General features: G+C 33.9%; 1 protein-coding gene across 1 annotated transcript; it reads right to left on the bottom strand.

The window, feature by feature from the left end:
* Positions 1-2,919: 2,919 nt before the first annotated feature.
* Positions 2,920-9,301, bottom strand: LOC123703400 (facilitated trehalose transporter Tret1-like). Its single transcript, XM_045651341.1, has 3 exons — positions 9,123-9,301; positions 5,537-5,672; positions 2,920-4,308 (listed from the first exon to the last, which is right to left on the bottom strand). The coding sequence occupies exons 1-3, from the start codon at positions 9,156-9,158 to the stop codon at positions 2,981-2,983; spliced, it is 1,500 nt and encodes a 499-aa protein (XP_045507297.1). The 5' UTR covers positions 9,159-9,301; the 3' UTR covers positions 2,920-2,980.
* Positions 9,302-13,017: the final 3,716 nt, after the last annotated feature.

The raw sequence follows: 13,017 nt of genomic DNA, 5'->3' as shown, positions 1-13,017 counted from the left end.
ACAGTGACGTAAGAAAGTATATAAACTATTAAAATGACACGTTTTTAACGGGTTTAAACCGCGGTTTAATTGAACGTTGGCGGTTTATTTGAACATAAGTAAATGTGCAAGATTTTTTTTATATGTGTAAATCGCTTGTCGCTTTTCCAGATTGGAATTATATGTGTTTAAAATCCCTTTAGTTGTTGTGATATTGATCCATTTAAAATAAAAATAATATACACTTAGGTAATTTTTACGTATGAAAAATCAATTGTTTCCCCTTAGATTTACGGGTTAAAAACACAATACAATTTAGCTAAATGGTGCATTAGGGTGATCGTAAAAGTGATTTATAGATACATACTGTGTAGCCCTTTGTAAGCGAAGCCTTATATTTTTTATTATATTTCCTTTATATATAGAAAACACTCATAAGAATATTTATGTCCATTTTTTACCCCAATGCACTAACTTAGAAAATTTTCTTTTATACATTCGTATATTCTTTTTTTATATCAAATTCGATATAGCTTTTGTTTTCGTTCTTTATTTCACAGTTTTTTTTTTATATTATTAATTAGAAAGGTAAAGAAATATAAGAAAAATGATATGTAATATCAAGATAGAGTAAATGTAGCAATGTGCCTCGAATATTTCCTGGAATTATTATTTCTATAATTATTTCATGGAAAATATATTCTAAAAATCGCAAAAACGCAAAATGGCGATGGTCCCGTTTGATATTTTTTTCGCGTAGCTTTGTAATAGTGACTTTTTTGGTCATTGATTTACTATTCTAAACAAGCGGTCCGCCCCGGCTTCGCCCGTGGTACACATTAACGTTTTCTCTACATAACAACTATCCTCGTACTTCAAGGAATATTACAAAAAAAAAGAATTATCGAAATCGGTTCACGCGTAATGCCGCGGCCGTGACCAAGGAAAACGGGTTTCATTTTTATATATATAGATGATTAGATACGTTTTGGCATAATGACTGACTAACATATAAAAAACTATGAACAAGTGTTTCAAATGGGACCATCGCCATATAAATATTTAAGAGCAAATAAATATTATATCACATTGATTTTTCACACTTTTGTTAAAAATTTAAGAATAAATAACAAAGGTTTGTATTCTAAAGTATTATAGATAAAGTTGTAGACTCTGTTAGAAAGAAAGAGAAGATTGCAGTACTATATCTGTCTCTCTCTACTCAATTATGTTTTGTTTTTAATTGCGCAGGAGTAAAAAAATACTGTGAGTTTTTTTTTCTAACCGTGGAGTTGGAATCTTTATCTATAATACGATTATTTGTATTGAAATAAACAATAAAAATGCTGTTTATACGCTATACCACAGATTGTAAATGTAAGAGAGACGTGAGAGTATATAATAACATATAAATATATTATGTAATATTGATTTATATGGTGACTTGTATGTTGTAATGAAAAAAAGAGTTTTCTAGACGTATTCTGTTGTTTTATTAAAATGTACCCTATTTCTACACAGGTTGGGGATTTTATGCCTATGTGGTCTATGAACTTTAAAAAAAATTGGTACGGGATTAGAAATTACTTACGATAAAAAAATTATACATTGTTTTAAAATAAATAAATATCCCTTAAAATATATTTTCTTGCAGTTTATCTAACTATAGTATATTGCAGTTTATATAACTATATTATAAAAACTGATCGGATAACCTAAAGCGGAGCATTTGAAATAAAATGTCTTGGTAATGAAACCACTATCAATTAATTTATTGTCTTTATTTATGAGTATTTAACAATAATAACATATTTACAACTTTTTAGTAACTAACTTATAGTAGGTATACATATCTAATGATATAAATGGACGAACACAGCCGTTTTTATTTAAAAAAAATGGAACATATCTAAATTCGAATGTAACTTTCTATATTAGATATAACTAGTTAAATAAGTCGTATTTTTATTTTTTTATGTTCTATTATAACCAATATGTAAGTCTATGATCACAACCACAGTGAGCATCTTCTTTAAACCACTAACCCAATACGTATTAAATACGTTATATTTGCTTGAAATTGTCGCAATCACATACTTTACAACTAGGATAACAAAAAAACACGTTTCCACATACATAGATGAAATAAACAATAATTTATGAACACAAAATTCTTTCTCTCTCTCTCTCTCTTGTCGGTCCCTCATGTCTGAGGATCGTGGTCAGCATTAGGGTTGCATCTGGAGCGGATGATTTGCCTCCACCGGTCTCTGTCCATGGCGTCTCTTACGACCGTGTAAAAAGTAGTGGCAGATGAGTTCTTGACTTGGTCTGTCCATCGTGTTGGTGAACGACCACGCGATCTTTTTCCCTCCGTGTTCCCAACCACTATCAATCTCTCTAGATTTTCATCGCCTCTGCGTATCGTGTGGCCGAAGTATGACAAGATGCGTTGTTGGCATAATATGGTGGATAACCTGGTTTTTATATGGAGCTGGGTCAGGATTGATGCATTTGTGCGTCTCGCAGTCCAAGGTATTCTCAGCATTCGCCTCCAGCACCACATTTCGAATGCATCAATCCTTTGTCTTTCTCGGGCCAGAATTGTCCATGTCTCAACTCCATATAGGAAGATAGGGAAAACTAGGGCTCGTACCAGTCTTATCTTGGTTCTGATACCAATTCCTCTTTTCTTCCAAATGTTGTTCAGACGTGTCATAGCATCTTTTGCCATCCCAATACGCCTTTTTATTTCGGGGACACAGCTGCCGTCATTGCAAATTTGGGCTCCCAGGTAAATGTAGCGATCGACGGTGTCAACGCCAGGAATGTTGAGAGTAACATTTGATAGCTTTCCGGCTCGATCGACTATCATCACCTTGGTTTTCGCTCGATTTACTGTAAGCCCTATATTTTGACTTTCTAATTTCTTAATTTCCCTTCACTTTAAACTTAATCATCAATATCAAATTATTATATACCTACTTTTAACTAATAAATCTTATATTACAGGGCTACTGCATCGCCTGTCTTGATTATGTTTCACAGACGTCAAAGACTGAGTGGATTTCACTTCTTCAGGAGAAAGTGGTCTTCCCCTAAATTCGTCTTCAATTTCTTGCAAAGTCCTATCCTTCGTTTCAGGCAAGAAGAAATATGCTATGACAACGCAATACGCCACTACAGCTGCATAAATAACATAGGCTCCATGCACTCCGATCGTCTTAAATAAATATGGCACAGTCTTCAAAATTATAAAAAAGTTTCCGGAAAGGAAGAAAACGCTGATGCTACCCGCTAGACTTCTGTAATCCAAGGGGAATACTTCACCAGCAATAATAAATGGCAAAGGAACAGTTCCCGTGGCTATTGATACCATGTGGATGTGAATTAAAAAGATTCCTATAAAAGGATGGTCATAAGGAAGCATTTGATGCGCTTTTAGATAGCTGTACGCGGCTATTGCCAAGTATGCAAACAAATTTATTCCAACAGTCGCCATCAACATGGTCCTACGCTTCACTTTCTTAATTATATATACAGCTATCCCGTTCGATATAATTCTTTGAGTTCCTAACGTGATTACCATCAAATAGATATGAACTTCAGTGCCGATTACGTTTGTAAACAAATCGATAGTGTAAGCTGCTAATATATTTGCTCCAGACCATTGACTCAATGTATAAATATGGATCATGATAAAGATGGGTTTGTAGAATTCCCTTTTGCGTATAGTAGCGTTGAAGAAAGCGAGGTTTGCCTTCATGCGCTTAGAGAAAGTGTCCTCTACTATGACCTCGGCCTTCGCTTCTCTTACGATCATACTAGTTTCAAGCATTCTCTTCAATTCTTCGTCTTCGGTGTCGCCTCGGAGCCACCTGAATACTTTCTCGCTTTCCGCATAGCGGCCTTGGTCTGACAACCACGTCGGCGTCTCTGGCGAATACAAGACTATCAGTAGATCTATGAACATTAGAAAAGCGCAGACCAATGCGGCTATTTGCCAATGGAAAAACGCTCCCAAGGTGTGGACGAAAACAACTCCTGTGGCAATTGAGAGAGATATCGTGGTCAAGAAGGCTCCTCTGTTTTTTGGGCTAGTATATTCTCCTATTAACACTGGACCCAACGAAGCAGTCATGCCCATAGCACACCCCTTCAGAAATCTTCCGATGAGCAAAACTTTTATGTTGGTCGCCAATATGATGCAAAACCAGCCGAGAAGCATGGTGATTATGCTCAAAACGTTTGCAGTCTTCCGGCCATATTTTGCCATTACTGTCGGGATTATGAAGTTACCCACTATCAATGCGAAGCCTATGATTGCAGCTGAAAAGATACACAAAGTTACAATTAGTGAATATCATATACATAGTTTAGGTATACATAATATTGTTTATTTTACTTTAAGTTGATTGAATGTAACAAAAATAACTCTAAAAATAATCTGACTAATCGATATCGATTTTTATTTTTTACAATGACGACGGACGGAGGGCCATAGAGAGGATAGGCCCGTGTAAAATTATCAAAATTATGTAGGTGATTATTAGTAAGTAATTATGTATTATCAAAATTATCAACGCTTCTGCATCAAAAGATAAATTAGCTAGTAGCCAGTAGATAAGATATAATTTCGTGGTAAGATTGGTAAATAATTATTGCTTGGGGATCATTTTCTTAACTTTCATTATAGAAATGATCTGTTTCACAAGAGATATAATAAGTATACTACGGCTACCAGATACAATAAGCATCAGTGGTTTATTTGTTTATTATTAGCTGTTGGTAAGTACGCCTGTGATACCTATTAATAATTTTATATTAAAGGTATAAATTTTGGATTTGTGAACTTGCTGCCGGATTTTACGGTTGCTTATGACCGCAACAAATATTCCGGAATAAAGTACATATTTAATTTGTTTAATAACATACAAAAATATCGAAGAAAAGAAAAAATCGCGGGATTCGAACCTGCGCGTTTCATCTAGTTTTGCATGTTTGATCCCGTCTAGTCATAGAATTTTTATATTCTTATATCAATAAAACACTTTTTAACATGATTTTTCTCAATATATTATCTAAGATAGTGCATGCGCACACTTCTGGGTTTTGACGTCAAGTTTTATCTCCAATTGTTTTGAGGAAATTGACTCACAATTGTACTTACTATCGCGATTTATAATCTAATCACTCATCAGTAAGGCCTTGGCTTCTATCAGTTACTGAGTAACAGAAGTATAGGGGTTATAAAGATTATTTCTTTTGCGATAAGTAAACATGGGGGAAATCAATTTTTATTTTTTAAAAGTTATTGTCATTTTACTCATTAGGCAAAGGGCTTTCGATATCAGTTTGAAGTTTTTTGATATCTGCTATAGTTACGGAATAATCGCCTGTGCACACTTAACGATTACACCCTGTATATTGTCACGGTTCCTATAAAAGTGTTCAAAGTTTGAATTAAATCTGTGCCGTTACATACAAACATACAGGTGAATCTAATACGTATTATGAAATCATAAAATCATCAAGTTTACCAAATCTAGGTACTTACAAATCCAAGATCCTGCGGTATCATCAACTGGTATGACGGAGTCTGGCTGTCGGAGCTGCGGCAGGACGATGGCTGCAAACCCCATCGTCAGGCCATGGGATGATAGGTTCAACGACACCCCCAGGGTTACAAAGCACTGGAATATAGCATTTATGTTTAGGTAGATAAGGTTTATATTCGTCACTGCAGTTTCACTAGGATATTTTAATGTATGTTTGATTTTAATTTTTGATTAGAGAATTAATAAACATCACTACAAACTATAAAATAAAGTCACTTCCCGCTGCCTGCTACCGAACGGATTTTGATGAAGATTTTTTATGGATAGGTTGGTTGAAGAGGAAGGTTTCTAATTGTACCTATAGTATAGGCGAAGCAGGCGCGGGTAGCTAGTATGTATATTATACTAATGTATGAACTAGTGAAGAAGTAGGTACCAGTAATAAACTGAATTTTTGGGCCTAGGTTACTAGGTAAATAATAAATCTTCTTAATATATATAAATCTCGTGTCACAATGTTTGTCCTCAATGAACTCCTAAACCACTTAACCGATTATAATAAAATTCGCACACCATGTGCAGTTCGATCCAACTTGAGAGATAGGATAGTTTAAATCTCAAATTGTTTTAGAGAAAGCGGGCGAAGCTGCGGGCGGTAAGCTAGTATGTATATAATATAATTAATTATAAAAGATATACTAAGATACCTATAGTACTGTGCCTATAGGCTCTCTTCATTGTGTAGTACATACAGAGACACGGAAAATGAACTTATTTGCTTAGAATAATTTTGTCAGTTGCTACTCTATCATTAGGTAGAGTCTTTAAGTACATTGTTTTATAGTTGCTTAAGTTAAAATAATACATACTAAAAACGGCTAATACTTCATAATTTATCCAATACCTACTATAAATCAAAAGAGTTGGTTTAAACGTCCCAATCTCAGGAACTACTCGACTGATTTTAAAAATGTACGTGAACCTAGAGCTATAGACGATAATGTTTACCACAAGCTAAATTAAAAAGTACCTATATGTAGTACCTTAAAGTTACTACTAGCCTAACTTTAAGTTTTACTTGTAATATTTAAGTTAAACTGGAAAACAAGTGTTGTTTTGAAGTATGCGCTATATTATCGATTTGTTATGTAAACGATAACATGTGACAAATACTTAGACTTAGCTACAATATCAAGATAATATTATGGAAGTGTATATTATCTTTATTTAATCGCTACTTCTAAAACTTACGTCAATCCAATCTACATTGTTTATTTAAAAAAAAAACCGGCCAAGTGCGAGTCGGGCTCGCGCACAAAGGGTTCCGTAGCAGCAAATATAATAAACTTATTATGTCAATTTATACACCTGGTGAATGGAGCCTAAACTCTCCCGATATTTTGCCTTGTAGTTTTATGTATATATAACTTAACCAAAATTACAGTTAAATCAACCTATCTCAAAAACTATAAGAGATACTTTGATCAAACCAAAAATCGTTGAAAGAGTTAATTAGCATGCATCACCTCTATTTTTTTTAGAATTTTATACCCCGTAGTTATAAAAATAGAGGGGGGGGGACATACTTTTTACGACTTTGAGAGCTGATATCTCAAAAACCGTTCACTTTAAGAAAAATGTTTTTTAGAAAACTTTATATCATTTTAAAAGACCTTTCCATTGATACCCCACACGGGTATGTACATCGAAAAAAAAAATTTCATCCCTCAGTTACATGTATGGGGGGCCCCACCCCCAATTCTTTTTTTTACTATTTAGTGTCATATTTTTGTAGCGGTTCATACAACACATATTCCCATCAAATTTCATCACTGTAGTACTTATAGTTTCCGAGTAAATCGGCTGTGACAGACGGACAGACGGACAGACGGACAGACGGACATGACGAAACTATAAGGGTTCCGTTTTTGCCATTTTGGCTACGGAACCCTAAAAAAGAAAGAGTAAGTGCGAGTTGAAATCGCGCACCAAGGCTACCGAGTACCGAACAAACCTATGTTTTATGTATGTTGTGGCTTAAAATTTATGCTTTTAGCAATTTTTCATTTAATAAGCTATTGCATAGCTTCTATCGCGGGCCTTGAGCGCGGGGACCGAATCAATAAATTGCGTAACGAAAAAACCTCACGCTCCCCACTCCGACAGGCGGAGGTGTGGCTTGAAGGGATAGCATGCAATAGCTTTACCGCGGCTGTCCCCGAGTGCCACACATCGTTTTTCTGTGCTATGAGACGTTGCTCTGTACCAAATAACGAGATTCTGTAATCTGTGGTCACGGGAAGTACCCTATAGGTTTTGATTCTCTTGCGAATCTCGAAATGGCAGCATCAAAGTCATTTGATTGCATTTGCTTAGAAATTTGATTTTTTCACAGCTTTTAGGGACAGTAGACTTGAGTACTAATATAAAAATAATTGAAAAATGGTCTTGACAGACAGACAGAAAAGGGTACGTTTTTTTCCCTTCGTGATTAATATCATAATACTGAAGAGTTTGTTTGTATGTTTGTACGCTCTAAAGTCTAATTGCAATACTGGACCGATTTCAGGGAGTAGGTACTTGATGACTGAGAGCTATAAGGGTATAATATAGTGTTAATATGTACACACAGACCATAAGTGTAGAATTAACACTGAATAAGTAATTTGTCTTGAGACTTTTATTTGTAAAAAAGTCATAAAAAATACAGAATTTTGGCTCTACAATCTACCAGTAGGTACCTTTCATTTATATTCTAATTGGGCATAAATATTTTATATTATGCGTAAATATCTGCAATTCTGCAGTTCGTTCTACTATTTTCTGACCGACTATTATAAATAGATGGGAACGACTAACTATAGTATCGTGAAAATTAATAAAATTATGTCTAATGAAAGAATATTATTAGTAAGTATAATTAATAAAAAAAAATACATATTTATTTTAATTATGTACTTTCCAAATAAAATCATTAAAGACTAATAAAGTATTATAATGATTAATGAATACATAATATTATTAATTAAGATATAGGATAATATTATGTGATATTATATGTATTGTGTTGGTATAACAGCTGTATATTATATATCCGAATGTAGAAGGTAATAACTATATATTTGGAAAACACAGAATAAATCATAAAACTGTTATTGATTTAATTAAAATCTATATAAGTATCTTAAACAGATTATAACCATAAATATAATGCCTATTTTGCTGGATAATTAAGTTGCATGAACGTATTCTATAGTACGCTTCACTTTATTCCACTTATGCTCTACATACATAGATCTAACAACACATGTTTAGCTGAGTACATAAGGCGTAATTCAATACTTTATTTAAATAATATCCAATATCCATACAATGTTTACTAATAAAATGATTAGATGTAAGTACATATTATACAGTAGGTAGCAAATGTGACTACTGACTAGGTTAAATAAAAATACTGTTTTATATTTCGTCAGTCATGCATACTAAATTTGCAATTTAAATCCATACATATATCGAATACCAACTACATACCTATAACTACTTATAAACTATTATGTACATATAGGTTAAATAAACACTTACTTGTTTTTTGAAAGGCGTTATCCATGATTTTCCCATTTTGTAGCCCCGTCACACCCGACGTTAGTTTACTTCAAAATCATTTTGCGTTTACGTCCAATGCAAAGTCGACACTTTAGGATTTTTATCATCAATCGATAATATCAATTGATATAGACATACGTTAACATGTACACCAGAACGTTTACATTGCTGATGGCGCTATGCCAGTATTAAAATAGTATATTTCGTTATTATACTATGTACTTATGTACTCTAGAACACGTACTTATGAGTTATGATCTACTGTAGAGTAAGGCCCGTATTAATAAACTGGTCTCAGAATTGAGTATGCTCTTACGTAAAAATTTAAGCTACTGCGCTAGGTATACTATAAACCTGAACTATAAACAAAACTTGAGCTGTCACTTGGGATTGCGTTTTCAGCTGAGATTAGTGTTGAACGACACTCGGCTCATAAGAGCGCACTTGTGAGTTGTGACATAACCGGTAGCACGATCGGCTCAAAAATCGACGTTTATGTTCCCGCCAATGTAAGCGATCATATTTGATAATATATACTAATATTATAAAGCTGAAGAGTTTGTTTGTTTGTTTGAACGCGCTTATCTCGGGAACTACTGGTCCGATTTGAAAAATTCTTTCGGTGTTAGATAGCCCATTTATCGAGGAAGGTTATAGGCTATATTATATCATCACGGTACGACCAACAGGAGTGGAGCCACGGGGGTGAAACCGAGCGGAGCAGCTAGTTATTGATATGTATAGGTGTTTAGTAATATAATGAGCAACGATCTGGGAGTGTATCAACTGATTTCGTACTTGAACGCGAGTATGAGATCGGTTCCTAAAATCAGGTTCTTTATAAATGTTACGATGTGACTTATGTCTAACAACCTTTCACTATTGCCTACTATTTAGCTATCTATTAATTAACTTCAATTCATTTTAATTAACTTTAGTAGACGTAGCCTAAATTTAAAATCGTAATGCAATATTTTTCTAGCTCGGTACGTACTGCACAAGCTTTATAGTTTTTTTATCACTGATTAATCTTATCAATGATAGTAATGTCCATATCTACTACTATATGTGTATAGCAGAAAAATAACTATGTTTCTAGTTATTTTTTTTTACTAGAAACATCAAACTGTATATCTGTCGTGGCCATATCGTAGATTTGCTCATTTCATGAAATGGCCAATTTAGTTTGGCGAGATCGTTAAATCGTCAACGTTTCACGATTTGGTCATCGACATTTGGCCAGATTGTATAAAATCGAGCAAAGCGAGCGTGCCGCGGCGAGTGCCAGAAGCGAATCGCTTTTTAAAAAAGAAACAAAAATGGTCGTATTTCATGAAATGGCCATCCACGTTTGGCCAGATCGTCGATCTGGCCAAATGTGAATGACCAAATCGTGAAACGTTGACAATTTAACGATCTTGCCAAACTAAATTGGCCATTTCATGAAATGAGCAAATCTACGATATGGCCACGACATATCTACCTACCTACCTACTTTAAGGTAATTTTAGTTAAAGTTATGACAAAACTAAGTATTATTACCTACTTAAAATGAGTTTCAAGCCAAAAAATATTACCTATATTTTATTATCTTATCGCTACCACCAATACACAGACATTTTCAAAAGAATTATTAGTACCGCATATATTTTTAAATACCTTCAATAATTGATTGGCAAATATGGCGCAATATTGATCACAATACAAGACATATAAACATTCCTAGTTACGTAATACGCATATGTATAGAGATAATTTAAATCCTAAAAAAACACTATCTTCTTCAATACAATCGTATATGCGTAAAAACTGTTAATTTAAAAAAAAAACACACACACACTAGCGACTAACACTTCGATAAAATTTAAACATAATAACTATTACCACTCTACAGAAACTAGGTAACTACTCTAAATTCTTTTTATATAATTATTAACAAACCGTTGCTTTATTTATTTAAGACGCTTATCTGACAAAAACTATGTTAAATTAATTAGCAACTCAGATAATATTATTATATTTGCGTTAGCAAAAATATGTTTCTCAGTTATGACATTATAGAAGTAGCCGGAAAGACTGGAAGAAATCGCATAGACGTTCATTTTTATTTTTTCAAAATTACGTTTTTCAAATACCACATTAATTATCTTATATTGTGTGAACAACGTTTTCTCTACATTAAAGATATAAAAGGAAGTTCTCCGCTGCGTTGATCGGTCTGTCTGTTTGCGAAAACTCAAAAACTGCTGATTTTCAATCGGTAGATAGTAGAGCAATGAATAACGGATAACGTAATTCTACCAATGCATAACGTGGTTCTCGTGAAAGGTTTTAGCAGAGTATATATTTTTCTATGTTTGAGAAAACGTGGGTTGAAAATCTAGTAGAAAATTATAATCACACTAGCGGTCCGCCTTGGCTTCGCCCGTGATACATATTTCGCAATCAGCCTATGTTCTTTCTCAGGGTCTAAAGATTGTCTGTGCCAAATATCATCAAAATCGGTCCAGTAGTTTATGAGCCTAGTCATTACAATCAAACAAACACAGATTTCCTCTTTATAATATTAGTGTAGATAAGATAAATGGGTAGGTACCTAATGATTTTCAATCAATCATTTTTTATGTATAATGTATATTCTTAGGTACATAATGTAATGGCTCTTATCCAAATAAGATGTGTATTATAACAATGAATATTACTTTAAAAGTCTTATCTCAGGTAATTGAAGATTCAGATAATCCTACAACATTTTTGTTAACACATAGCAAATAATGTTTATCTCACATAATATTTTGCTCTCTACGTTTGTTTCATACATTTAGTTCAGTTCAAATTCATTGACTTAGGAGTGGCTTATATAATACTAGCTTTCCGCCCGCGGCTTCACCCGCGTTTTCAAAGAAAAACCCGCATAGTTCCCGTTCCCGAGGGATTTCCGGGATAAAACCTATCCTATCTCTCAAGTTGGATCGAACTGCACATGGTGTGCGAATTTTATTATAATCGGTTAAGTGGTTTAGGAGTCCATTGAGGACAAACATTGTGACACGGGATTTATATATATTAAGAAGATGTATATGAAACATCTTACCGTGTTTTCTTAACACTTTAACTACTGTACTCATATTACTTAGGGTGAGAAAACGACTTATAGGTCGCTGGTCGAACAGTGCCATTGCTTGTGGAAGCAATGCATTGCTTCCCCACAGTTGACATACCGCTCGGCGCTCACGATAGGTACCATGCCACGGTAATTTCACGTTTCTGAGTGCGATTAGTGCTATAAACATCCTTCTCACGTTTCTTAATTCTTATCCTTCTTTTTTTAATAGTAAAAATACTATAGTATTTATAATAAATTAATGAGTTCTTATTCCAGTAATGAGTACCTATCGTAAATTTATTAAACAAAATAAGGGGCACTCTGTTCTTCGTCACAGATGATGATGATGATGATAATATAGGTACTTACTCATAAGTCATAACGTGTTCGTAGAGTACATTTCTTACTGCAGCCGAGTTGCGGGCGCATTTTGTAGGTAAATATAGCGTAGGTATTTTAGCTTTTGTATGGGAGTGATGTATCTGTTACGAAGTAACTATTCTCTAATCTGTGCTCATAGTACAGGAAAGCTCCGGTGCACACTAATGAAGAAATATCAGACTGAAGGAAGTTCCACTAAACGTAAAAGTATATATTCAATTTCAGTACATTTGCTTTAAATGTGTCAATTAATTATTTAATTTAATGCATAATGTAAGATTATGTATTTCGCCTTCCTTTATTGAACCTACAAATACTCTGTTGGAATTTTTATGTGGAGTATACAGACATACATGTTTGCCTTTAAAATTTTACAGGCGTTTTCAA

The sequence above is a fragment of the Colias croceus genome, chromosome 26 (assembly GCF_905220415.1).
Source record: "Colias croceus chromosome 26, ilColCroc2.1".
NCBI classification, from domain to species: Eukaryota; Metazoa; Arthropoda; class Insecta; order Lepidoptera; family Pieridae; genus Colias; species Colias croceus.
The sequence above is the reverse complement of the archived record's forward strand: the minus strand, read 5'-3'. Positions and strand labels throughout refer to the sequence as shown.